The sequence below is a fragment of the Podarcis muralis genome, chromosome 16 (assembly GCF_964188315.1).
Source record: "Podarcis muralis chromosome 16, rPodMur119.hap1.1, whole genome shotgun sequence".
Taxonomy (NCBI): Eukaryota; Metazoa; Chordata; class Lepidosauria; order Squamata; family Lacertidae; genus Podarcis; species Podarcis muralis.
The window spans coordinates 7342911-7370732 of NC_135670.1; the positions used below are offsets into that span (position 1 = coordinate 7342911).

The 27822-nt window shown below is 47.6% G+C and overlaps 1 protein-coding gene across 4 annotated transcripts in view; it reads right to left on the reverse strand.

Annotated features, from left to right (window-relative positions):
- LOC114586949 (peptidoglycan recognition protein 1-like) overlaps positions 1–23294 on the reverse strand; it is a 32452-nt gene extending 9158 nt beyond the window's left edge. Inside the window, exons 1-4 of one of the 4 annotated variants that reach the window (XM_077920386.1) lie at positions 23158–23294; positions 20474–20523; positions 4000–4066; positions 2775–2985 (exon numbers count right to left, since the gene is read on the reverse strand). In XM_077920386.1, the coding sequence (XP_077776512.1) occupies positions 2775–2985; positions 4000–4051 (263 nt within the window). In that variant the 5' untranslated portion in view covers positions 4052–4066; positions 20474–20523; positions 23158–23294. Of the gene's footprint in view, positions 1–2774; positions 2986–3999; positions 4067–20473; positions 20699–23157 lie in introns of those variants that run through there. The other 3 variants (XM_077920384.1, XM_028710822.2, XM_077920385.1) reach the window with 3 other exon arrangements.
- Positions 23295–27822: the final 4528 nt, after the last annotated feature.

Sequence of the window (27822 nt, forward strand, 5' to 3'; positions counted from 1 at the left end):
GTTATAAACCTAGCAAAACGGATCGTGCTTAAAGTCGTCTAGGTTCTTCAATACATGCAAAATTCTAGTCTAAAAGCAGAAATACAGCAGCAATTTCCTATATGGAAAAACGAACAACACGGACTCACAGCAATATGAATTAAGTGTGATTGTAGTAAGATTGAAGCTCTTTATAAACAGCTACTGACTTGCTAGGGACGCGGGTGGCGCTGTGGGTAAAACCTCAGCGCCTAGGACTTGCCGATCGCATGGTCGGCGGTTCGAATCCCCACGGCGGGGTGAGCTCCCGTCGTTCGGTCCCAGCGCCTGCCAACCTAGCAGTTCGAAAGCACCCCTGGGTGCAAGTAGATAAATAGGCACTGCTTACCAGCGGGAAGGTAAACGGCGTTCCGTGTGCTGCGCTGGCTCGCCAGAGCAGCGATGTCACGCTGGCCACGTGACCCGGAAGTGTCTCCGGACTGCGCTGGCCCCCGGCCTCTAGAGTGAGATGAGCGCACAACCCTAGAGTCTGGCAAGACTGGCCTGTACCGGCAGGGGTACCTTTACCTTTACCTTACTGACTTGCTATGTTATTCTGGAATCCAACACCTTTCCCAGTCACTTTTTAAATAAAAAACAGAGTTAATGGTTTACAATGATGTGCTGTGTGAAGATGTGCTTTCTTTTGTTTGTCGTGTATCTTGCAACATTCAATTCCACTGGAATATCCCCAAGTTCCAGGGTTATGAGGGCTCATCGCAAACTCGGTTGAATTACTAACTGGTGGGTTGGGGCTCACAATACCGGAATCTATTTTATTGCCTCAGTTCCTCTGTTGTTTGCAAAAGGGTTTCAGGTTATTCTGAGCCTATGCAACCCACCTCTGGAATGGTAAGCTCTGTGGGACAAGGACCTCCCTCTTTGCTTTATGTTTCAGCTTCTAGTTCTTATAGTTGTTGAGATATACAGTGGTACTTCGGGTTACATACGCTTCAGGTTACATACACTTCAGGTTACACACTCCGCTAACCCAGAAATAGTACTTCGAGATCAGAACTTTGCTCCAGGATGAGAACAGAAATCGTGCTCTGGCTGCGCGGTGGCAGCAGGAGGCCCCATTAGTTAAAGTGGTGCTTCAGGTTAAAAACAGTTTCAGGTTAAGAACGGACCTCCAGAATGAATTAAGTACTTAACCCGAGGTACCACTTGATACGGAAGGAACGAGGGGGGGGTACCCATCCTTCCCCACCGCTCCCTGAAGGGGTCCGAGGCGATGGCCCCTGCAGTGCCCAGCCGGCCTCGAACCCTCAGCCCCCGCACCATTGCATAGGCACCACACTGTACCCCTGCCTTGTAAATAAAAGGCTCTCTTTCCTGTCTTCACGCGGGCGGAATAAGCCCCATCTTTCCTATGCCTTTCTCTCGCCCTATTCCTAAAGTGAGTCGACCGTATCATATTGTATTCCCCATTCATAAAACGAGCCACGCTTTAGCCAATCACAGCCGTGCATTCATCCTGCAGGATCTAGCTCAGGGAGCTCTTGCACGCCTCATTTAACCTCCTGACAAGCTGCTGATGGCCCCCCACGGCGAGAACAATGGATCCGAAACCAGAGACCTCGTAAAACTGTCAAAGTCTTGTTATAATGTATCCATTCTTGCTACAATGTGTCCATTTTGTTTCCGCTTTGATCACCAATACGGAATAGGTCAGAAAGCATAGAAAACCTTTGGAAATTGATATAAAATCAACCATAACTCCGATTTCCTAGCTCTTGGTGTCATTCAACTCAGCTCCCTTTGGACTCCATGATGCCACCCCGACCTCCATAATCCCTGAAGCGGCAGGGCACGTACACAGGAACTTCCTAATCCTGTCAGATCGTTTCGCCTAACCCTTCCTCCGGGCAATACCAGGTGGCAGACGATGCATATCTCTGGCCCTTTGTCTTGCCACCACCGGTACTTGATAAATGTTTATCCATGTGTATCTCTCGCTCTACATATTTCCCCCTCCCTTATCTCAAATGTTAATTAGTGTAACCCCACCTTTCTCTGAGATATTCATGACGTGTGTAATATATTCATGATGTAATCCATGAAACCCAACCTTCCCATAATGTATTCATGACACTGTATTCTGGGACTTGGAGGGAACTTTTAAAAGTTTATGTCGCCCCATTCTTGGGGTTCAATCTCGTCTTGAACCTGTTGCGCAATAAACTTGGATCTCCTGCAGTTTGCTCCTGTCCGGCTGAGCTCATTTTCTTCCGCAGGGACCCGCGGACTTACTTAGTCTGACGAGCTGGGTGGCAGAATAGCCCTGCACCCAGATTTTTCCGTAACACACTGTATAGAGAAACCCATTCAGGCAGTGTGTGTGTGTGTGTGTGTGTGTGTGTGTGTGTGTGTGTATACAGTCGTACCTTGGTTCCCAAACGGCTTAGTTGCAGAACAAAATGGCTCCCAAACACCCCAAACCCAGAACTAAGTGTTCCAGTTTGCAAACATTTTGCGGAAGCCGAACATCCGACGTGGCTTTTGCTTGAGTGCAGGAAGCTCCTGCAGCCAATCGGAAGCCGAGCTTTGGTTTTTGAACGGTTTCGGAAGTCGAACAGACTCCCAGAATGGATTAAGTTCGAGAACCAAGGTACCACTGTAGGTTATTTTCTTGTTAGGTTGACATTTGAAGCGGCTTATGCAAAGTCAAACAGCGATCTCGGCTAACAGAACTGCAGCAAGGAAAAGAGATAATTAAGATACTTTAGTACAAGAATAAAGAACGACGCTCTTACTTATAGGCCACATCGCACCACCCTTTGAGGCCCAGGTGGTAATCCTGAGCGTTCCTGACTTCTCTGGAGCATTCGGCTCGCGTTTTGCACGGATTCTGAGCTGTGTGGATGATGATAACGTACTCAGGCGGGAGGTCCTTCAAAGGTTCAGAGCAGTTGGCCGGCTTTGCACCCCACTTGGAGGGGGTGATGAGTTTGAAGCACCCCGAAGCTGGGAACACACAAAAGAAAAATTGTGAAGTGGCACAGGTGTGCGAAACCAGGGCTCACAGCGTTCCTTCCAAGCTCTACCACTCCTTTTGATTCCAATGCAAGCCAACCGATGGCTAAAATCCTAACTGAGGTCTCCTCAATGAATTATGGCAGTGCCGGATTTGCGTATAAGCTAAACAAACTGTAGCTTAGGGCCCCACTCCTTTGGGGGTCCCCCCCCCAAAAAATTAAAGGAAACTGGATGTCCATTTCCAATATATAAGATAAAAAACAAATAAAATAAAACCTACATACAGCAACAGTGTTTTGTGTTGTGTAGGCTCCTATTTGTGATGTGCAAATGGCTTTAGATACCTATTAGGTCCATAAATTACCATATATGGGACACGGGTAGTGCTGTGGGTTAAACCACAGAGCCTAGGGCTTGCCGATCAGAAGGTCAGCGGTTTGAATCCCCGCGAAGGGGTGAGCATCCGTTGCTCGGTCCCTGCTCCTGCCAACCTAGCAGCTCAAAAGCACACCAAAATGTGCAGGTAGATAAATAGGTACCACTCTGGCGGGAAGGTAAACGGCGTTTCCGTGCGCTGCTGTGGTTTGCCAGAAGCAGTTTAGTCATGCTGGCCACATGACCTGGAAGCTGTACGCCGGCTCCCTCGGCCAATAAAGCGAGATGAGCGTCGCAACCCTAGAGTCGTCCGCGACTGGACCTAACATTCAGGGGTCCCTTTACTTTTACCTTTAGGCTCCTATTTGTTATGTGCTTTAGATACCTATTAGGTCCATAAATTACCATATAGCATATATTCAACACAAAAACCAGTGACAATTTGTCGTCGACAAAGGACAGCTGGAGATATAAAGGGCCCCATTACCTTCAGCAGCTTAGGGCTTCATCAAACCTAAATCCGGCCCTGAATTATGGTAACTCTATCCCCATGCATTATCAGGTAGTACAGTCATGCTGATGATCATACCACATCCTCCTGTTGTTTCGGTTGACTTTGAAGCTTACCTTGTGACAGAGCACACAGAAAAAGCAGAATAATCTCTTGGCTGGCCATCATCTTGCTATTAAAGACCTGCGGGAAATAAAATATTGACGGGTTAAAGCAGGTCTAGAAAACATTATATATACTCCAAGTTTGGTATGAGAGATATTACAGTAGACAATGTTCTATGAACCCAAGAGATGGAAGGCTTACATTTAATCACAAGACTATTCATAATATATTTGCAGAATATTATTCTGATTTATCTCAAATAACTGAACCTTTGGAAAAGAAGACTTAGTTATATTTGGGAAATGTAAGACTGCAATTTCAAAGCTGAAACAAAATAGACCCCCCCCCCCAGTTTTGCACTTCTTTCTATTATTATTATTATTATTATTATTATTATTATTATTATTATTATTATTTGTATCCCACCCTTTATCCATAGATCTCTGGGCAGTTCACAGCATACCTGATGTGACTAATTTTGTTTAATGAGGTATGGCAGGGAAGCAGCACCCAAAAGACATGGAATGCTTCTCAGATTATTGTCTCACTCAAACCTGGACAAGATAGGCAGGAAGTGGGATCATACAGACCTTTCACCCTGCTTAATGAGGATTAAAGAAAACGATTATATCAGTTTTGGCATCTCATGTGTGCAGGGTGATTGCAACAATTGTGAATTTAGATCAGACAGGGTTCATACCCAATACACATACGGCAGATCCAATATGCTGTTTGTTAATCCAATATGCATTTGATTGTAGAAGGCGGCAAACTCCATTGGCTACAGATCCCTATAAAGCATTTGATTCCCTGGAATGGTGTTGCTTGTTGGGTATTTTGAACAAATACCAGTTGGAGGCTAAATCTACAGCAGCAACTGCTTAGTTGTATAAAGTGAATTATGCCACAGTGTGTACCCATGAGGAGGAATTAAAGAACCTTTTAATGAGGGTGAAAGAGGAGAGCGCAAAATATAGTCTGAAGCTCAACATAAAAAAACCCTAAGATCATGGCCACTGGTCCCATCACCTCCTGGCAAATAGAAGGGGAAGAAATGGAGGCAGGGAGAGATTTTACTGTCTTGGGTTCCATGATCAGTGCAGATGGCGACAGCAGCCACGAAATTAAAAGACACCTGCTTCTTGGCAAATCAAATCAAATTTTATTAAACGGTCACAGACCAGGTTAACTCGTACAGCTAGTCAGCGAAGCATAACACCAGGAAAAAACAAAGGACAATTTCAATACAGATTAGGCCATAACAGCAATTTGAAATTAGACAGCATAAATAAAATTAAGTATTTGCCTTCGCCTGCATATTGACATTGGAAAGCTCTTGTTTCCTGCGCCTAATAGCGGCTACACAGAATTTGGCAACATTGATCGTAATTTCAGGAACCTTATCTTCTACCAAGGCTCTCATACGTTGGGGTTCTGGTACATTTTTAAGCTTTTGTAGAACTGGGGCAATAAAGGTCAGGCGTAGATCCTTGTAGTAACTACAGTGCAGCAATACATGCAGACTTGTTTCCACTTCCGATGAGCCACATGGGCAAACACGTGACTCATATGGTTTGCCCTCATATCTGCCTAGCAGCAGGGCAGAGGGCAGAACGTTAAATCTGGCCAGGGTGAAGGAGTGTCTGTACTTAGGTATTTGTAAATCAGCCAGATAATTTGCGGGTGAGAACCCTCTTCCAAAGTCTCTAATTGTGGCATGTTTATCCATTTTGCCCATATGACATTGCAGCTCTATGTCCCTAATGCGTTGGAGCACTTGACTTCTGGCTCTCTCATATCCTGCCGCTATCAAGATCTGCGGGGAGAATCCCAGGCTTCTTATCTTTTCAAACAGGGAAGCTTTCCAGGTAGAATGAAAGGTGTCTAAGAGTGTTAAAGGAGCCAAACCGGCCGGGAAAAAAATAAGTTTTAACCAGTAGTGTATCTTTAGAATCCACAACCGCGCGTTAACGGGTGGTTGTCCAACTTCTAAGCGGACAGCTATATTAGATACACAGGGGGGGATCCCCAATAAACACCGATAGAATTTTGTTTGAAATGCCTCCATAGGCGCAAAATTTTTAAAACTGCAAACCTGGGATCCATAAGTGAGTTGTGGGAGTATTTTTGCAGCAAAAACCTGGGAGGCCGCCGGAACGTATTTACCCCCTTTCCCGTGAAAAAATCTTGTAAGGGCTTTATTGGCCCTTCCTGCGTTGGCAATGGCGTTTTTCATCTGTTGGTGCCACGAGACCCTTTCCTGAAAAGTTATTCCCAGGTATTTGAAAGTTGCTACCTGGTCAATAGGATGTCCATTAATTCTCCATTTGTGTTTCCTTCTTTTTTTTGAAAACACCATAATTTTAGATTTGCTATAATTTATTGATAGTTGTTCCGCTTGACAATAGTCAGCAAGTGATCTCAAAAGCTTCCTCAAGCCAACGCAGGAAAAGGAGAGCAGGACTGCGTCGTCCGCATACAGAAGCACCGGGAGGGGCATACCTGCCAGTTTGGGAGGGTGGGCATTTTCTTTCTCCATATTTACTGCTAAAGAGTTGATGTAGAAATTAAATAGCATTGGCGCGAGGACACATCCTTGTTTAACCCCATAGTGCGTTTGGATTTCTTTAACACCTGCTTCTTGGGAGAAGAGCAATGACAAACCTAGACAGCATCTTAAAAAGCAGAGACACCACCTTGCCAACAAAGGTCCATATAGTTAAAGCTATGGTTTTCCCAGTAGTGATGTATGGAAGTGAGAGCTGGACCATAAAGAAGGCTGATCACCAAAGAATTGTTGCTATTGAATTATGGTGCTGGAGGAGACTTTTGAGAGTCCCATGGACTGCAGGAAGATCAAACCTATCCATTCTGAGGGAAATCAGTCCTGAGTGCTCACTGGAAGGACAGATCCTGAAGCTGAGGCTCCAATACTTTGGCCACCTCATGAGAAGAGATGACTCCCTGGAAAAGACCCTGATGTTGGGAAAGATGGAGGGCCCAAGGAGAAGGGGACGACAGAGGACGAGATGGCTGGACAGTGTTCTCGAAGCTACAAACATGAGCCTGACCAAACTGCGGGAGACAGTGGAAGACAGGAGTGCCTGGCGTGCTCTGGTCCAGGGGGTCACGAAGAGTTGGACATGACTAAACAACAACAGTACCCATGATCAGGATTCCTCACTGACTTTTATTTGAAGGGGTACTAAACAGAGATGTCCCTGGTCCCCATTGCTCTTCACTCTTTTTGCATCTGCTGGCTGAATTTACGAGGGGACAGTGCAAAGAACACTTGTTGAGTCTTTATGCTGGTGATACGGTGTGTATGTTGAGAGATCCTAACAGGGCTCTACTGGCAGCATCACCAAAATAAATTACATTTTGATGAAGCAGTAGGCCTGCATACAGATTTGGATGAATCTATTATTTGCCTTGGGACGCGGGTGGCGCTGTGGGTTAAAGCCTCAGCGCCTAGGACTTGCCGATCGAAAGGTCGGTGGTTCGAATCCCCGCGGCGGGGTGTGCTCCCATTGCTCGGTCCCAGCGCCTGCCAACCTAGCAGTTCGAAAGCACCCCCGGGTGCAAATAGATAAATAGGGACCGCTTACTAGCGGGAAGGTAAACGGCGTTTCCGTGTGCGGCTCTGGCTCGCCAGATGCAGCTTCGTCACGCTGGCCACGTGACCCGGAAGTGTCTGCGGACAGCGCTGGCTCCCGGCCTATAGAGTGAGATGAGCGCACAACCCTAGAGTGTGGCAAGCCTGGCCCGTACGGGCAGGGGTACCTTTACCTTTACCTTTTATTATTTCCTCACAGATTGTCCTTTGCCTCAGGAAGAGAGGGCAGGGGAGACAAGTGCAGCAGGGCTGGATTTTCACATTTGGAAGGAAGTGAAGCCAGACACATGTACCACCTGAAGAGAGCCTCCCCATAAGACCATTTGCACCAATATATAGTGCCACAGAAAAGGGGAGGGGTCGTACTTTCAGTCCTGTGGTCCTCCAGGTGTGATTGGCTTCCAACTCCCATCAGCACCAGCCAGCACGGCCAAGGCTCAGCAATGATGGGAGATGGAGTCCAGCAAGCTCTTAAGAGCTACATGTTCCCCATCCCTGCCTTATAAAGAGTCAGACGTTGGTCCATCTGGTTCAGTATTGTCTGCTTTGACAGGCAGCAGCTCTCCAGGATTCAAACAGGAGTCTTCCCCAGTCCTACCTGGAGAGACCTCCTACATCAATGTGTGCACTTTGCCATGGAGGTATAATCATCTTCACTTTCAAAAAAAGAAGATAGGCAGATGCTGTTGGGTTCCACCTGCCAACTGCTCCAGCCAGCATGGTCAACAGTCAGGGTTGATGGAAGCTGTAATGGTCCCGCAAATGTTGCTGGACCTATCATCTCCTGTGAGCACAGCCAATGGCCAGAGTTGGCAGGTCTTGTAGTCCAAAAGAGGACCACAGATTCCCCAGCCCAGCTGTAGCATCGTTAGACCTGGGATAGCTCAGTCAGTAGAACTTGAGATGTTTAATCTCAGGGTTGTGGGTTTGAGCCCCATGTTAGGCAAAAGATTCCTGCATCGCAGGAGATTGGACCAGATGACCCTCACGATCCCTTCCAATTCTGGAGTTCTATGAGTCTATGAAGGGACACGGGTGGCGCTGTGGGTTAAACCACAGAGCCTAGGAATTGCCGATCAGAAGGTCACCGGTTCGAATCCCTGCAACGGGGTGAGCTCCCGTTGCTCGATCCCTGCTCCTGCCAACCTAACAGTTCGAAAGCACGTCAAAGTGCAAGTAGATAAATAGGTACCACTCTGGCGGGAAGGTAAAGGGCGTTTTCGTGTGCTGCTCTGGTTCGCCAGAAGCGGCTTAGTCATGCTGGCCATATGACCCGGACACTGTACGCCAGCTCCCTAGGCCAATAAAGCGAGATGAGCGCCGCAACCCCAGAGTCGGCCATGACTGGACCTAATGGTCAGGGGTCCCTTTACCTTTACCTATGAGTCTATGACTCTAAAGCCCAGCAATAAGAACGGATAATCCAAAGAACAAAATTATCTATCCACACTGCTGCCTCCCATCAGCCAACAGTCAGAGATAATGGGAGCTGGAGTCCAACAACATCAAGGTGGGGAAGAAATGAGCTCCCCGTCCCTGGCCTAGCCCATTTCTTGAAAGCACAGAAACAATTGAGGACGTACCTGTGCCCGGTTTACGCTTAGCCTTCCTTCTAAAAGCTGCAGGTTTTACCTCTCTCCCTTTTTAAAGGGAGGCGGAGGATTGTGGGGAAAGTCAGAATGTCGAAACCAGCCAGGAGCCTTGGGCGAGGTGTCGCCGGGCTGTGGATCCTGGCAGCGGCAAGGGTGTGAACAGAGGGATAATAAGCAAGGGTTATGAAACCCCCTAGTATTGGTGCAGATCCATCAAGTCACAGAGACAAAACCAGAGGAAGCAAAGGCTTTATCTCCTGGAGGATTATGCAAGCGAAACGCTTTTGCAGAAGGCATCTATGCTGGGACAAGGGAAGTCCAGCTGTTATGTCGTGTTAATTATAATATGAGTTATGATGTGTCACGCCACCTGCCTTAGAGATGTTTAATATCCCAGGGAAGGTGTTTAATATCCCAGGGAATGACTCAAGGAGATTTCTGTTCAGACAAACTGTAAAAAAACAACAACACCAAGGTGAAATTAAGCAGGAAAGCACAAGCATTGCTTGCAAGCTGGTCATAGCTTTCATCCTGGCATCTCCATGATCTCCATGTATTATTATTATTATTATTATTATATAAACAAATACATTTGTATATCACTTTACAGTGGTACCTCGGGTTACTGACGCTTCAGGATACAGACGCTTCAGGTTACAGACTCCGCTAACCCAGAAATAGTACCTCAGGTTAAGAACTTTGTTTCAGGATGAGAAGAGAAATCGCGCGGTGGCAGTGGGAGGCCCCATTAGCTAAAGTGGTACCTCAGGTTAAGAACAGTTTCATGTTAAGAATGGACCTCCAGAATGAATTAAGTTCTTAACCCGAGGTACCACTGTATACCTGCAAGTCTCGGGGGTGGTTCACAAGATAAAATCACAATACAGTGGAACCTCGGTTGTCGAACATACAATATTTTTCCATGTATAACACGTCCCCGTGTATAAGACGATCCCTATTTTGGAGGACTCAGATTCAAGAAAATGGGGGGAGATGACCCAGAGTTGTTTAGCTTGGGGGGCGGGCATTGCCCAAGGTTGTTGAGCTTTTTTGGGGGGGAGATGTATAAGACTATCCGTGTATAAGACGACCCCCCTTTTTTAACATTATGTTAGAGTTTAAAAAAACCTCGTCTTATGCATAGAAAAGTATGGTAATCCATTCTGGAAGACCGTTCAACTACCAAAAACATTCGACAACCAAGGCACAATTGCCAGTTGGCAAAATCCATTGAAAAAATAGAGGGAAAATGGAGAAACGCGCCTCAGAAGCCGTTCGGCTTCCAAAAATCATTCAAAAACGGAAGCAGCCACTTCCGTGTTGTCGGCGTTCGGGTTCCAAATTGTTCGGCTTCTGAAGCGTTCGAAAACCAAGGTTCCACTATATAAGAACACAAAATGCATTATCAAAATAAAAACAATAACCCCCCTGCCCAACCTCTTTCAAAAGGGCTTCAGATGTCAATCAGCCCAAAACCTGGTTGAAGAAGAACGTTTTTGCCTGGCGCCTAAAACTGTATGATGAAGGCGCCAGACAAACCTCCCTGGGGAGAGTATTCCACAAATGGGGAGCCACTGCAGAGAAGGCCCCGTTCCCGTGTTGCCACCCTCTGGACTTCTTGTGGAGGAGGCACATGAAGAAGGGCCTGAGAAGATGATCTCAGGGTCTGGGTAGGGCTGGGAATGTTCTGCATCTGGAACCCTGGAGAGCTGCTTCCAGTCAGTGCTGACAAAACTGAAGTAGATAGAACCACTGAAAGAAGGCATATCATCTCATTGTCACCTGGGTTCCTTTAAACTTGGACTCAGCTAAAAAGGTAAAGGTAAAGGTACACTTGACCATTAGGTCTAGTTGCGGACGACTCTGGGGTTGCAGCGCTCATCTCGCTTTACTGGCCGAGGGAGCCGGCATACAGCTTCCGGGTCTTGTGGCCAGCATGACTAAGCCGCTTCTGGCGAACCAGAGCAGCGCACAGAAATGCCTTTTACCTTCCCGCCAGAGTGGTACCTATTTATCTACTTGCGCTCTGATGTGCTTTCGAACTGCTAGGTTGGCAGGAGCTGGGACTGAGCAATGGGAGCTCACCCCCTCAAGAGTATTCAAACTGCTGACCTTCTGACCAGAAAGCCCTAGGCTCAGTGGTTTAGACCACAGTGCCACCTGCTGCAAATATAATGTTTTCAGTGTGTTTTAAGTGCAATATACAATGTGACACTAGATGGTGATAGTGAGCCTTATGGAAAATTCAATGTATTTTTAAAAACGCTTTTTAAAAAGCATTCTCAGAACAGTTTGTGTGTGTGTGTGATTTTTATTAAATTTTCTGTTTTACAATTTCAAATATTCATTTAAAACAATCTTACCATATCAGTGGGGACGCGGGTGGCACTGTGGGTTAAACCACAGAGCCTAGGGCTTGCCGATCAGAAGGTCGGAGGTTCGAATCCCTGCGCCGGGGTGAGCTCCCATTGCTCGGTCCCTGCTCCCTGTAAACGGCGTTTCCATGCGCTGCTCTGGTTCGCCAGAAGGGGATTAGTCATGCTGGCCACATGACCTGGAAGCTGTACGCCGGCTCCCTCGGCCAATAAAGCAAGATGAGCGCCGCAACCCCAGAGTCGGCCACGACTGGACCTAACGGTCAGGGGTCCCTTTACCTTTAACATATCAGTGCCTTCCCTTCTTCTCTTTCCATGGTTCATTTTGCATACCATAAACTCCTGCGTATTTCACATAAACTAAACCATTCAGTATTTCCACTATTACATCCATAAAACTCGTTTACACTGTTGAATTTATCTTAATGCTGCCAACGGTTTCAAGTGTACACCATTTCCCCCCATATATTCAATAAACATTTTCCAGTTTTCTCTAAAACGTATGTTCTTCCTGTTCTCTTATTCTATATGATAGGTCCGCAAGCTGCGCATATTCCACCAGTTTAAGTTGCCATTCTTCTTTAGTCGGGACCTCGTTCGCTTTCCACTTTGGAAACACCGGCCGTAGAACTGGGGTTTTTTTATTTTTATATATGTGTGCGTAGACTCCAACCTTGGCTTGCCTCTTCATTTGCAAGGCAGCCTGCTGAGTCCTATTGTGCCACAAGGTGGCAGCACGCGGCTCCAGGAACTTTGCCAAAAGGGAATGCCACCTATTTATCTACTTGCACTTTGACGTGCTTTCGAACTGCTAGGTTGCCAGAAGGAGGGACCGAGCAAGGGGAGCTCACCCCATTGCGGGGATTCGAACCGCCAACCTTCTGATCGGCAAGTCCTAGGCTCTGTGGTTTAACCCACAGCGCCACCCAGAGCCTACACAACACAAAACATGGGTTACTGTATGTAGGTTTTATTTTATTTGTTTTTTATCTTATATTTTGGAAATGTACATCCAGGTTGTTGTTTTTTCCTTTAAAATTTTTTGGGTCCCCCAAGAGAGTGGGGCCCTAAGCTATAGTTTGTTTAGCTTATACGTAAATCCAGCACTGATTTGTGGGCAAAACCTGGGTGCTCTCTGATCTGCAAAAAAATGGTATCTCCACCTGCAGAAAGGGGACGCGGGTGGCACTGTGGGTAAAACCTCAGCGCCTAGGACCTGCCGATATCATGGTCGGCGGTTCGAATCCCCGTGGCAGGGTGAGCTCCCATCGTTCGGTCCCAGCTCCTGCCCACCTAGCAGTTCGAAAGCCCCCTTAAGTGCAAGTAGATAAATAGGTACCGCTTTATAGCGGGAAGGTAAACGGCGTTTCCATGTGCTGCACTGGTGCTGGCTCGCCAGAGCAGCTTCGTCACACTGGCCACGTGACCCGGAAGTGTCTCCGGACAGCGCTGGCTCCCGGCCTCTAGAGTGAGATGAGCGCACAACCCCAGAGTCGGACATGACTGGCCCGTACGGGCAGGGGTACCTTTACCTTTACCTGCAGAAAAACCTTGCATTCTTCTATTGTACCACCAGGTGGCAACAAATATTCCCCAAATGCACAGCAAATTCCCTTTTCCTACAGGAAATAAAAAGAGCCTACAGTTTCTCCTCACCCGTCCACCTCCAGACATAATATCAGCCCCTCCAAATGTCTGTATTTTCCAGGGACAGTCCCGGGTTTTCAGAAGCCATCCTAGTTTCTGATTTGAACCCAGAATGTCCCACTTTTCCTTAGGATGACCCTATTTCCATCAGAGAAATGTTGGAGGGTATGGAGTTATGTGACTCCTGAGCCAAGGAGATAAATAACTATGCAACCTCTAAAAGACATCTGAAGGTAGTCCTGTATAGGAAGGTTTTTAAAGTTGAATGTTGTCAGGGCCGCCTCAGGTCCCAGCTCACAAGAGACCAACGCCAAGTCCACTTTATTTACAAAAGCTTTTATTGAAGAACATTGTTTGCTCCACAGCCGAGGCGCGCAGCCCCACGTCTGTTACGCTTAGACCGCTGAAGTCCCCTCTGAATCAGTCCCGCCTCTACACCAGTTTAAGAGGCTTGTGCTGGTCCACCTCTTCCTGTCCTTTCTTTTCCGCAGGGTCTTTCTGCCCCCCTGGGTTCCTTCCCTCCTGGATTCCCCTGACGCTGAATCCCCAGACGCCTGCTCCCCCCTCCTTCGTGCTTTGGGACCAGGCTCCTCCTCCGGGCTCTCCGCATTTCCGCGCGCCTCCACATTCGAACTTGGCGCGCGTTCGCTACCTCTGACCTTCCTCTTGACAGTTACACTACTCTCTGTACTACTCTCCGCCCCTTCCAGCAGGACGTCTTGCCCCGATCTCCTTCCCCTCTCTGCTTCCTGCTCTGCTTCGTCTGTCACACTGGGAACTCCACCCTCTTCACTCCGTTCCGGCGGGGAAGCCGGCCCCGATCTCCAACTCCCACTCGGGGTTCCCCTGCTGCTCCCCTGCTCCTGACGAGTCCCCCCTGTGGCTCCCCTTGGCCTGACCAGGGGCGCCCCCTTTTGGGAATCCTCCGATTCACTTGAAAGACTCATGGAAACCCTCAAGTCATTGTCATCCTCCTCCTCCTCGTTCCGGGATTCTTCCCCCTCGCACTCAGTCTCCTCCCTCATCTGTGCCTCTCTCCCTGAACCCCTGACAAATGTTTTATTTTGTTTTTATATACATTGGGTGCCACCCAGAGTGGCTGGGGCAACCCAGTGTTATAAGAATTTTAAGGTCTCAGATATAGAATAAATATTCATAAATGCAGACATATCGAAATACATGAACCATGTGTTTGAAATAGTACAGGAGAGCAATCCTGAAGCCATTTTGACTCTCCCATTGACCTCAAATATTCCTCTGCATTAAGGGAGGAAAATGGGGAAAGCCTTCCCATTGTCTTTTTGCTTGAATATCCTGTCTTAAGGGCGTATCTGTGTATGAATAGGGTGAGCCTGTGACCTGGATTCAGGAACTAAAGAATTAACGTAACCATCACACAAAAAATGGCCAGGCTGCCCAGGTAATCCAATCAGTGACCATTATCATGTAACCTGGCAGACAGGATTTCTGCTGTAGACCGCCTCCTTCTGTGATTGATGGATGTATGATGTTTTTTGGGGGGTGGTCTTGGGCTAGAGGGTGAGCTTGCACACCATTGTTCGGGGTTCTCCTCCCTCCTGCGTATGGTGAGTAGGGACCCCGTTGCAACTGTTCTTTGAATAAAGATCAGGCTTACTAGCCGCTTTGCTTCTCAGTATACTCTGGTGTATACTAGACAGCAGAGACATCACCTTGCCAACAAGGTCCGTATAGTTCAAGCTATGGTTTTCCCAGCAGTGATGTATGGAAGTGAGAGCTGGACCATAAAGAAGGCTGATCGCCGGAGAATTGATGCTTTTGAATTATGGTGCTGGAGGAGACTTTTGAGAGTCCCATGGACTGCAAGAAGATCAAACCTCTCCATTCTGAAGGAAATTTGCCCTGATTGCTCACTGGAAGGACAGATCCTGAAGCTGAGGCTCCAAGACTTTGGCCACCTCATGAGGGGAGAATACTCCCTGGAAAAGACCCTGATGTTGGGAAAGATGGAGGGCCCAAGGAGAAGGGGACGACAGAGGATGAGATGGTTGGACAGTGTCATAGAAGCTACCAGCATGAGTTTGACCAAACTGCGGGAGGCAGTGGAAGACAGGAGTGCCTGGTGTGCTCTGGTCCATGGGGTCACGAAGAGTCGGACACGACTAAACAACTAAACAACAACAACACTCTGGTTGGCCTCTGTTATTTTCTCCTACTGATATAGAGCCCACTTAAAGACTCAATATGGGCTCCGGAACACCCCATAAGGGAAAGGGAGCAGTTTTTCTTATAACACCAGTTTATTTATATTATTGTGTCTTTTTTTATGCTATTCAACGCCCTGCTTTTCAGACTGTGTGAGAGGAGTCAGCACCTAAGCCTACATGTCAAACATACATTTACCAGTACATTGGATAGGGGTGTCTTCTTCTGAGCTGATTCACCTTCCAAAGCCTGCTCTGTCCCTTTGCTCTCAAATCTACCTCACTGAGGAATGTTGCCCCAGCCAACTGATTTTTTTTATTATGAGAAAAACCTGTTAAAACTGGTGGCTTTTTGTTTTAAAACCAGCTTGCACTATCAAGGGGAAAACCCAGCTTGAGGAAATTGTGCAAGAATGCAACACTATCCTGAGCAATTTGCAGTCTGTTTCCTCTTAAACCAGATTGCTGTGTGTGCACATCAGAGGAGGCTAAGAGGCCAAATTCTGGCCCCTTTTCATTACCCCAGCAAAACTCCCAGAGTAACCTTGTTACCATTGCATTGATGGGGAACTACCAGCCCACATGCCTCGTTCAGCCCAGATTTGGCCCATGAGGCTTTTCCTCACTAGCGACACCCATATACCACCAATACTTTTGATATCAGGTGTGAGACAAGTATGGACAAGGCTACAAATGAACAACAGGAGCTTAAAGTTGGGTGACCAGTAGTTTAGACCCGCCAAGTGTCCCTGTTTTCCAGGGACAGTCCCGGATTTACAGAAGCTGTCCCAGTTTCAGATTTGATCCCAGAATGTCCCATTTTTCCTTAGGATGTTCCTATTTTCATCGGAAAAATGTTGGAGGGTATGGAGTTATGCGACCCCTGAACCAAGGAGAAGGGACGGCTTTTAATGTTTAATGTTTCATTATGTTTTTATATATGTTGGAAGTTTGCCCAGAGTGGCTGGAGCAACCTAGTCAAATGGGCAGGGTATTATAATTGTTGTTGTTGTTGTTATTTATTAACGTCCCTATTTTCATCTGAGAAATATTGGAGGGTATGGTAGTTCATTAGCAAGCAGGGTTTGCTTTCAGTGTTGGTGCTGACCTTTAAAGCCCTAAACGGCCTCGGCCCAGTATACCTGAAGGAGCATCTCCACCCCCATCGTTCTGCCTGAATCCTGAGGTCCAGCTCCGAGGGCCTTCTGGCGGTTCCCTCCCTGCGAGAAGCCAAATTACAGGGAACCAGGCAGAGGGCCTTCTCGGTAGTGACGCCCTTCCATCATATGTCAAGGAAATAAACAACTACAGTGGTATCTCTGGTTACGTACTTAATTCGTTCCGGAGGTCCGTTCTTAACCTGAAACTGTTCTTAACCTGAAGCATCACTTTAGCTAATGGGGCCTCCTGCTGCCGCCATGCCGTCGGAGCACGATTTCTGTTCTCATCCTGAAGCAAAGTTCTTAACCCGAGGTACTATTTCTGGGTTAGCGGAGTCTGTAACCTGAAGCGTATGTAACCTGAAGCGTATGTAACCCGAGGTACCACTGTATCTGACTTTTAGAAGACATCTGAAGGCAGCCCTGTTTAAGGAAGTCTTTAACGTTTGAAAATAAGATGGTGGACTAGGTGGGCCTGATCCCGCAGCCTATTCTTATGTCCTCGCCTTCTTCATGCACACCTGGGCTTCAGGTCAAGATGGCGACAGGCCAGGTAGCCAGCTCCAGAGCTCTGCGTGCAACCCTGTTCTGCGAAGTTTTTTGTGTATGATCCTGTATTGTGTTTTTACTATTTTTTAATCATGAGCCGCCATGAGTGGCTGGAGCAACCCAGTCAGATGGACAGCATATAAATATTATTATTGAAGAAGTAGTGATATGCAGTTGAAAATAGGATTAATAGGGCGCATGGAAGGAATGGGGAGGAAGTCAGGAGATTCAAAGTGATCTCGACATTTGGATTCGGAATTGTTTTTGTGGTATGTTTATATTTTTGAAAACCAAATAAAAATTATTTCAAAAATAAATTAAAAAATAAATATTGGTATTGGTATTCTTACTATTATCACCACCACCACCATCATTTTGTTCTGCTATGGCACGATGTCCCCTCTCACTTGCTTTGCAGGTTCAATGGAAATATTCCTACAGAGGCCCCACAATTTCAGAGGGGTTCCAGAATGAACATCAACTCCCCACACAATTCCACTGAGTGCCTATTGAAGAAGAAAAATCAGGCTACAACTGTCAGGTTTTCAGAAAGAGAGAGGTGCCCCCGGTTCTCCAAACTCACTAGGGCGTACAGACATTTTCCCACTCCAGGATGAATCAGGGCTCAGCTGAACTGGAGCCATGGGGAGCCATGGGGAGCCATGGCTACACCAGGTACACCGACATTTCAAAGATCAAAGAAAGGCATTGTTGTAACCTCCTCCAGTTTTTGCTCTGAGGTGGAATGAGCCTCACCCATCGCCCATAACAGGGATCGGCAGCAAAAATGTTGCCATTGGACATGTTGCTGTTTAGCATGTTAGCCAGCAGGCATGCCTCTTTCAGAGTACAGTCATACCTCGGGTTACAGACGCTTCAGGTTGCACGTTTTCGGGTTGTGCACTGCGCCAAACCCGGAAGTACCAGAATGGGTTACTTCCAGGTTTTGGCGCCCACGCACCTGCAGAAGCACTAAATCAAGCTTTGCGCATGCGCAGAACCGCCGAATTGCGACCCACGTCTGCGCAGATGCGGCGCTGCGGGTTGCGAACGTGCCTCCCACATGGATCACGTTTGCAACCCAAGCGTCCACTGTACAGTCGTACTTTGGATTCCAAATGCCTTGCGAGTTGAACGTTTTGGCTCCCAAACGCCACAAACCCAGAAGTGAGTGTTCCGGTTTGTGAACGTTCTTTGGAAACCAGACGTCCGACGTGGCTTCCGATTGGCTGCAGGAGCTTCCAAACGTTTTGGAAATCGAATGCACTTCCGGAACAGATTACATTCGACAACGGGGGGTTGAGTGTATATTTGAGTGACAGGGCATGCCTGGATCTCTGGATCTACCTGAGAGCACACCTTTTCTGTGACTTATCTATGATGTCGTGATGATGCTTCTGGAAATGTATTGTGGGAAACTTTAAAAAAACTGGATGTAACCATTGTTGTGGGCTTCTGGCTGCTTCGTTTTTCTGGTATTGAGAAGTCTTGTTGCGACAATAAAAATCAGTCCTACAGGCCGCTGTTTTGCTTCTATCTCCTGGCTGAAGTCTCTTGCTATGGGAGTCAAGGTCTGGCAATTGTGAGGTGCTCCAAGGACTCCCTTTTACAAGTAACATAAAGGTAAAGGGACCCCTGACCGTTAAGTCCAGTCATGGACAACTCTGGGGTTGCGGCGCTCATCTCGCTTTACTGGCCGAGGGAGCCGGCGTACAGCTTCCGGGGCATGTGGCCAGCATGACTAAGCCGCTTCTGGCGAACCAGAGCAGGGCACAGAAATACCGTTTACCTTCCCACCAGAGTGGTACCTATTTATCTACTTGCACTTTGACGTGCTTTCGAACTGCTAGGTGGGCAGGAGCAGGGACCGAGCAACGGGAGCTCACTCCGTCGCAGGGATTCGAACCGCCGACCTTCTGATCAGCAAGTCCTAGGCTCTGTGGTTTAACCCACAGCACCACCCACGTCCCTTACAAGTGACATAATTCTCAGAGTGGATTAGTGAGCAATCCCTCTTGCCTGCAAGCTGGTCTTTGACTGTAATAAATTTGGGGTCTCCTGGCGACTCTCAGCACCCTTAACAAAATGCAGAAATGTGCTTCTATGGGGTTTTGCAATCCTCGTAAAAATTCACCAGCGTTTTAGTGTGAATTTTTCCTAATAAACACATTTTTCTGTGTGGTTCTTAATACGGTGCATCTTTTTGCAAGCAATTCCCCCAGACAGAATGCATTTTGCATGACGTTTTCGCTAATATATTCATCCCTATGGACACTTTCCCTGAATAGATTGTGTTTGTTTAAGCATGGTTTGGATGGAGAACAGCATTGCAAAATCCGAAGAACTGCAAATGCAAAAGGGTGTCTGTGTTTTGGTTATTATTCTGTTTAGGAAAGGCCCATAATGTCGCTGGTCTCCAAATCCCATCATCCTCAACCATAGAATCATATACCAATTGTAGAGTTGTAAGGGACCACATTGTTTTGTGTTTAAGATCATTGAGCTCCTATTAAAAAATGAATTCAAATAAATGAATACAGACAGACAGCAAGAATGGTATAAACATGAGGACTTATTTGTTTATGGCTACGCTATGGACGCGGGTGGCGCTGTGGGTTAAACCTCAGCGCCTAGGACTTGCCGATCGCATGGTCGGCGGTTCGAATCCCCGCGGCGGGGTGCGCTCCTGTTGCTCGGTCCCAGCGCCTGCCAACCTAGCAGTTCGAAAGCACATCAAAGTGCAAGTAGATAAATAGGGACCGCTTACTAGCGGGAAGGTAAACGGCATTTCCGTGTGCGGCTCTGGCTCGCCAGAGTAGCTTCGTCACGCTGGCCACGTGACCCGGAAGTGTCTGCGGACAGCGCTGGCTCCCGGCCTCTTGAGTGAGATGGGCGCACAACCCTAGAGTCTGTCAAGACTGGCCCGTACGGGCAGGGGTACCTTTACCTTTACCTTTACACTATGGACAAATATGGAAAATGAATAACAAGATATAAAATGGAAGAAAATAATGTGATAAAATTATATGTGATATAAAAAACCAGAAGAAGGAAGGAGGAAAGTCAGCTCTGAAGAGCAAGTATAAATGTAAAATGTAATACAATATGTGTATGTGGAGTATCTAATTGAAAAACTAATAAAGATTATTTGGGGAGAGAGAAATGTCTTCCTTAACCAATTTTGGCCTTTTCAAACTATGTCAGAAATACTTGCTCTGCTCCAATGTTTATCAAGAAGAGCCAAGGGTGAGAGCTCACACAGAGCACGCAGTTGCACCTGCAATGTCATAAAATTTGCAATATCCACCAAACAGAGATCCCAAGAGATCCCCTGGCTGTAGGAAAGAAAAATACCATACTCACCGCGAAGGTAGCTTGCTCCAAAAGGTGGTCAATCGGTCAGGTGGCTGAATCTAAATCAGAATCAAATCAAGCAAGGGATTCAAGGATGATTATGGGTGTCCAATGCCCTAGTCCTGTTGAAGGTCACCGAATAGAATCGTGCGGTGCTAATGAGCAAGGATCAAAAAGGGTGGCATTCATAAATTCTCCATGTTTGCTTGTATCTGAGTGTGTCTGATTTCCCCCCTACATAACTGGCTGTTGTAAGTCACCTGCACTGATTGTCTGCCCATGTTTGGATTGGTTTGTTCTGGTGCGGGGGGGGGGGGGGGGATTCAACTGGTTATGTAGCATGTTGATGATGCAATGTTTTGTTGCCGTTGGGTCCACATGTAATTGTAAGCTTCTGTAAAGGTCACACAGTAACATGATGTGGGCTCTAGCAAGCTCTTCCCCAGCTAATTTAGATGTTCAAGTCTGGAGAACTTCCATACATTATCAGCTAGCGCTGAGGACAATCGTGGCAGTGGACATAAGAAGATCTCAGCTGGATCACAATAATAATAAATAATAATAATAATAATAATACCCCACCCATCTGGCTGGGCTTCCTGAGCCACTCTGGGCAGCTTTCAACAAAATATTAAAATACAGTAATGCATCAAACATTAAAAGCTTCCCTAAACAGATGTCTTCTAAAAGTCTGGTAGTTGTTTTTCTCTTTGACATCTGATGGGAGGGCATTCCATAGGGCGGGTGCCACCACCGAGAAGGCCCTCTGCCTGGTTCCCTGTAACTTGGCTTCTCGCAGGGAGGGAACGATGGGGGTGGAGACACTCCTTCAGGTATACAGGACCGAGGCCGTTTAGGGCTTTAAAGGTCAGCACCAACACTTTGAATTGTGCTTGGAAACGTACTGGGCGCCAATGTAGGTCTTTCAAGACCGGTGTTATGTAGTCTTGGCAGCTGCTCCCAGTTACCAGTCTAGCTGCCGCATTCTGGATTAGTTATAGTTTCCGGGTCACCTTCAAAGGTAGCCCCACATAGAGCTCATTGCAGTAGTCCAAGCAGGAGATAACCAGAGCATGCACCACTCAACAGTCCACGGGCAGGTAGGGTCTCATCCTGCGTACCAGATGGAGCTGATAAACAGCTGCCCTACCACAGAATTAACCAGCACCTCCATGGACAGCTGTGAGTCCAAAATGACTCCCAGGCTGTGCACCTGGTCCTTCAGGGGCACAGTTACCCCATTCAGGTCTTCCACACCCGCCTGTCTCCTGCCCCCTAAGTCAGGATTCAACCTCAAACACACACACACAACTCTACAAAGGTTGGGGATCCAGTCATGGTTGACCAGATTCCTCCAAGGAACTCGCATGCAGGGCCTGAAGGCAGCAGCTCCCTTGCCCCTTTTCTCTGCCTCCCAGAATTGAGTTTTCAGCGATATAATAATTGAACATGGGAGTTCTATTGTGTTCACTTATATTCGTACCGCCACCACCAGACAGAACCCACAAAAAGCCCTTTGTTGAAGACCTGGGCCATGGCTTTCAAAGAACAACACCAACAGCTGTAGGATTACAAAGCCCACCATGCAGCGTGACTGTGAATCAAGCGCAGATGCACAATGACAGACCCTGATTTGTATTAAATACAGACAGGATTGTGCTATAAAGGAAGAATCTGGAAAACCAACAGAAGGGAGGGGGGAACCAAGAAGTCACCCTCTCACACTGCGGCCACTTAAGGCAGGAGCAGAAGATTAGTGTCAGGGGTGCGTGCAGAAGCCAGGCCCTGTGACCAATAGGACTTTGCAGGACTGGGGCCTTCCTAAGTTTGTTCTGGAGAGGCAAGGCGCGGCCGCACAGGTGAGGCTGATTGGTAACTCACAGCACCTGGTGGCAAGAGCCGGGAAGGAATATAAGGTCAGCATTTCCCTTCGGCTCTTTGCCACAGCAACACGTTCCCTGCCTTGCTGCGTTTGGCTCCTTGACTCCTTGCTTCTTGATCCTCGAACCCTGACTTTGTGACTCCTTACTTCTTGATCCTCAGACCCTTGGCTTCTTGACTCCTGGCTCTTTGACCCTCGGACTCTTGGCTTCCTGACTCCTGGCTTCTGGACTCCCGTTCCTGCTCCCACCCCACCATCTTGCCCCCGGTCCCGACGTCCCCAGCCGGGACTTCAATCGCCCGTGAACCGGACCATGACAGTTAGTGGTCTGGGGTCACGGCAGGATGAAGACCTGTTGCTATTTCTGCCGCAGGGTCCCTGCCTGTCTCCTGTATCCAGACAGCATGAAAGGGGAACTTTGGGGCCACAGGGAGCAAAACAAAAAAGTGCCCACCCCTGATTTAAGGTATGGCAGCAGATGCCTATGTAAATCAGTTCTTCATTCAGAATTACGAAGGCTGGGATCTGTATTTTGTGGCTCACCGGTAGAGCACCTGCAAAAAGCCCAGGCAGGGATGGAAAACACAAACACCCCACCTGAATCCCTAGAGAGCGGGCGCCAGTCAATGCTGAGACAATACCAAGCTGGAAGGACCAGCGGCATGACTCAGCCTGAGTCAGCTTCCTAGTCTCTTTCCCCTATTCCTGGAGCCAACCCCTAACAGCATCTGCTCTTGGGACAATAAGCACAAAGTGGTGCTTTTCTCAAAACTCTGCACAGTCCCGTTCGGACAAAGTTTCATGGCCTCACCTCTTTCTTCCCAGGGAGACGGGTTGTTCTGTGCCAGCCCTTGTGTGTCCAAACCCAAAGGCAAGATATCTTGAGGAACCCGTTTTGCAAGAGGCAAGGAGGCAATCGATCAGGGACAGGAGGGATGTTACTGCTGGAAGTGTCTCAAGTTTCGACCAGTTTCTTAACAGGAAGGTTTAGAAAGAGCAGCCCAGCACAGAGTTGAGAGAAAAAGGCCAGGCTAGAACCAAGTGTCATTTTTTCCACTATTTGACTATTGATCCAAAACCCTGAACTGTATTTTACATAATTGACTTTTTATTTGTATATTGTATTGTTGTTTTATTGCTAAGGCCAGTGGCTGATGCAAATAAAGATTCATTCACTCAGAACCAAGTGTTGTTGTTGTTGTTGTTGTTGTTGTTGTTGTTTATTATTATTATTATTGGCAGGCAAACATGACATGAAGGCTTGCAAAATCAACCCTGCCGGTTGGGAATCCCTTGCAGATAACCACAGTGCCTGGAGACAGGCGGTCAAGTCATGTATCGATAGCAGTGACCAGAGGAGAAATGACGGCTGGGAGAAGCTCAGAGTGACAATGCCATCGTTCATCTGCAATAATTGCACAACCAGATGCCTTCATCTGCCCCAGCTTCAGCGAAACATGTCTCTCCCTTCCAACAGCTTGACCTCACCCCCAAAGGCACCCTCCTTCATTGTCTCCTGAGATGACGGATGCCAGCCATCATTATTAACATTTGTTGGCCTCTCTATGCAAAAGACTAAAACAGTTCAGTAAGACAAAATAAGGGTGACATTAATTAAAAGCGAAAGACACTTAAGACAAATGTTAAATGGGTCTCCATTTGCACTGTACATTAAAAGCAGTATCATACCCCCTTAAGGACTCCTGGCCTCTCCCCCCCCCCCAAAAAAAAAGAATCCTGGGAACTGTAGTTTGTCAAGGGTGCTGAGAGTTGTTAGGAGGACCCCTCCCAGAGTGCAACTCCCAGAGTTCCATGGGAAGATGGATTGGCTGTTAAACCAGTCCCGGAATTGTAGCTCTGTAAGGGGAAACAGGTTCTCCCAACAACCTTCTGCCTGCTTGGCAAACTACGGTTCCCGAGATTCTTTGAGGAAAGCCCTGACTGCTTAAGATGGCGTCCACCCTCTTCCTCACCTTTCTTTGAAGGGGAAAGCAATGAGTTTTCCAGGCAAGCAGTCACCCATTCCCTCAAACTGATTTTGTCCCTCTTGTTTTTGCCCAGGTTGTTTTTCTTTGTCCTCTTGGGTTTGGCAAGAGAAGTTGGGTGGGTTGGTCTGTCGAAATTGCACAAGGTGGCAATTTTTAGACTAAGCAGACTGCAGCTGGAAGCCCTTTCCTTGGCCCAAATATCAGCCCAAACTGGAAGCAAATGCAAAGGGAGAGACAGCAGTAAAACGGGCTTTTTCTTCAAGTGCCTTCTGAAAACACACATTCCATCAGACTACAGTAAAGGGAGATGAGAGACTTCAGCTCAGTATCAGCTCAGCTAAGAGACCAGCAATTTCTGACCCCTCCTGTCCTCTAACTATTTCCGTTCAAGCTGGTCACTAAAAGGTAAAGGTAAAGAGTCCCAGACTCTGTGGTCCAACGTGCCACCCACGTCCCTCGTCACGAAAAGGAGTACAAACCAACAAGTACCCGAGCTTGCCTTTCCACTTGCCTTTCCACCTTCGAAGGCTGCATTTACACAGCTATAAAATACGCTCTGAAAATGCTCTGAAAAAACTGCAGCGCCATCTGGTGTCACAGTGTTACATTGGGTTTCGTTACCGTTACCGTTACCGATCGTTACCGATATCGATATCGTTACCGTAACCGTAACCGTAACCGTTATCGAAACCGTTATAGTTATCAGCTCTTATTGTTACCGTTATCGTTATCGTTACCGATATCGTTATCGTTATCGATGTTATCAATATGGTTACCGTTATCGATAGCGTTACCGTTATCGTTACCGTTACGTTATCGTTATCGTTATTTGGCGATCACTCGTAGCCAAGTAAGATTGTCTTCCATAAACACAGTTTTAACAATGAGTGATTGTGGAGGCCAATTCTGGACCCACATGTCCTTCCACAGTGGGGACATTAGTTTCCAGGCGGGAGCGGATCATGGTGTGGATTTGCCCAGCCTGGCTTCCTCTTAGCACGTTTCTCCCTTGCATCCTGAATTCGAATGTCTCCAAAGCCGACCCCACTTAGCAGTGTTTATGTTGTTGTTTAGTCGTTTAGTCGTGTCTGACTCTTGGTGACCCCATGGACCAGAGCACGCCAGGCACTTCTGTCTTCCACTGCCTCCCGCAGTTTGGTCAGACTCATGTTTGTGGCTTCGAGAACACAGTGTTTATACTACATTTTTAAAGATTTGCCTTGAGACAGTCTTTAAACCTCTTTTGTTGACCACCAGCATTACGCTTTCCATTTTTAAGTTTGGAATAGAGTAGTTGCTGTGGGACGCGGGTGGCGCTGTGGGTAAAACCTCAGCGCCTAGGGCTTGCCGATCGCATGGTCGGCGGTTCGAATCCCCGCGGCGGGGTGAGCTCCCGTCATTCGGTCCCAGCTCCTGCCCACCTAGCAGTTCGAAAGCACCCTTAAGTGCAAGTAGATAAATCGGTACCGCTTTATAGCGGGAAGGTAAACAGCATTTCCGTGTGCTGCACTGGTGCTGGCTCGCCAGAGCAGCTTCGTCACGCTGGCCACGTGACCCGGAAGTGTCTCCGGACAGCGCTGGCCCCCGGCCTCTTAAGTGAGATGGGCGCACAACCCTAGAGTCAGACACGACTGGCCCGTACGGGCAGGGGTACCTTTACCTTTATAGAGTAGTTGCTTAATAATAATAATAATTATCAGATCCTGCCTCACGGACCAAATTTGACAGGTGGGTGGTCCCCCCCACACCTGCCAATCAGCGGATGTTGCAAATGACCTTAGGTGATTTGGTGCTTGGAAGCCCCAAAGCGGGGACTTCATAGCATAGCCAACCGAGCAGGCTCCAAAGCAGACCCTCCTTTATTCAGAGCTCGGGGGGAAAGGAGAAGTGCTTGGGAAGATGGCCACAGCTACCCCCATCTTCACTACCCCATAATGCCTCTGGGCCCTGACCCAGATGCATTCTGGGAAAACAACAACCACAGACCCCCAGTCATGTTTCCGCCCTGTAAGATTACCCTTCCAAGATCCCAAGATCCCAAATGCGTGCTGAAGAAAAAATGAGAAGTTAATCCAAAACTCCTATATCCAGGGGATAGATTTTGGAAATCTTCACAGCTTTCAAAAAACAATCTCTTCTGTGGCATCTGTCGCCTTCCTCTCCATCTTCATCCCACTACTCGGCCATTTCCCAGCCTGACCCGAAACAGGATGCACAAAGAAACCCCTCCAATCTGTGGCCTCCTGTCCTCATCATCTGCCACTCCTGCTGATGTTTGCAAACCCAGATGCTGCTCTCTTGTATTCTCCTGCCCCCCAGAGTCGGTCATGACTGGACCTAATGGTCAGGGGTCCCTTTACCCTTTACCTTTACCCATGTGCTATCTGAAACACATTGGTTGTCAGGTGTGATTTCCCCTCCCCCAAACTTTCCTACCTCACTAGTGTTGCCTCTTGAATAACTCAGTAGGGAAGAGGAGGGTGGGGACAAAACTAGACAGGGCTCATCCAAACTTATCTTTTACCACTCTCTTTCTGGGCCTGCACTTTAAATCTCTGTGTCTGGGCGCTTCTCACCCCCACCCCGAAGCTTTCGCCAGGAAAACCCGCTCTTTAACGCTCAATTGGAACAAACAGCAATTCAGGTTTTCCTTGTATTGTCGTTTGCTCGGATTCACTGGAGCAAAAGGCAAACAAACAAACAGAAATGCTCGGACACAGAGCCTAGATGTTTGGATGAGCCCTTAGTTGGTCTCCCTATTAATACATGTGTGTCCCGTTTTTCCTTCCCAGCAGCTCAAAGCGGCCACACGTGGTTCTCCCCCTCCCTGTTATATCCTGGGAAACACGCACACACACACACACACTGCAGGTTACGCTGAGAGAATGTGAGTTCACATCCAGATGGCATCAGGAAGACTGGGGGCTTTAAAATTTGGGGATTTAAGCTAGAATTATTTGGTTTAGCCTGCACTTGCTGCTAGCCCCATTGGTTGCAATGGGCACCAGCCCCACGGAACTCAGCAGAGAGAAGTATGGGGAAGTCTTAGAATTAGTTGGTCCCACCCATCGGCCTTTGGCTCTTAAGGTCAAGATGACCATGCATGGTTCTACCCCTCCTAGTTACATCCTGACAATAAGCTGGTCTCCGACCGTAATAAAATTATCTACCATCTATCTACCATCCTGACAACCACCCATGCATGCTGGGTTCTGCTGAGAGACAGTGAAACAGTCCAATGTCACACCCACAAAGATATACGGCTAGGTGGACATCTGAACTCTGGTCTCCCAGGTCCTAAGATGCAACCACCACAGCAGGGGGTGCTTCTTGGTATAGGGACCCTTCCACAGCAAACTCTATGATTCTATGAATGAACTTATAAGGTAGGTGAAAATGCAACTCTCTTGTCCTCTCCCACAGAAGAGCTTGAACACCGTGCAGAAAAGCCCATTTGACAACAGCTTGCCGAAGTTGGGAAGAAATGA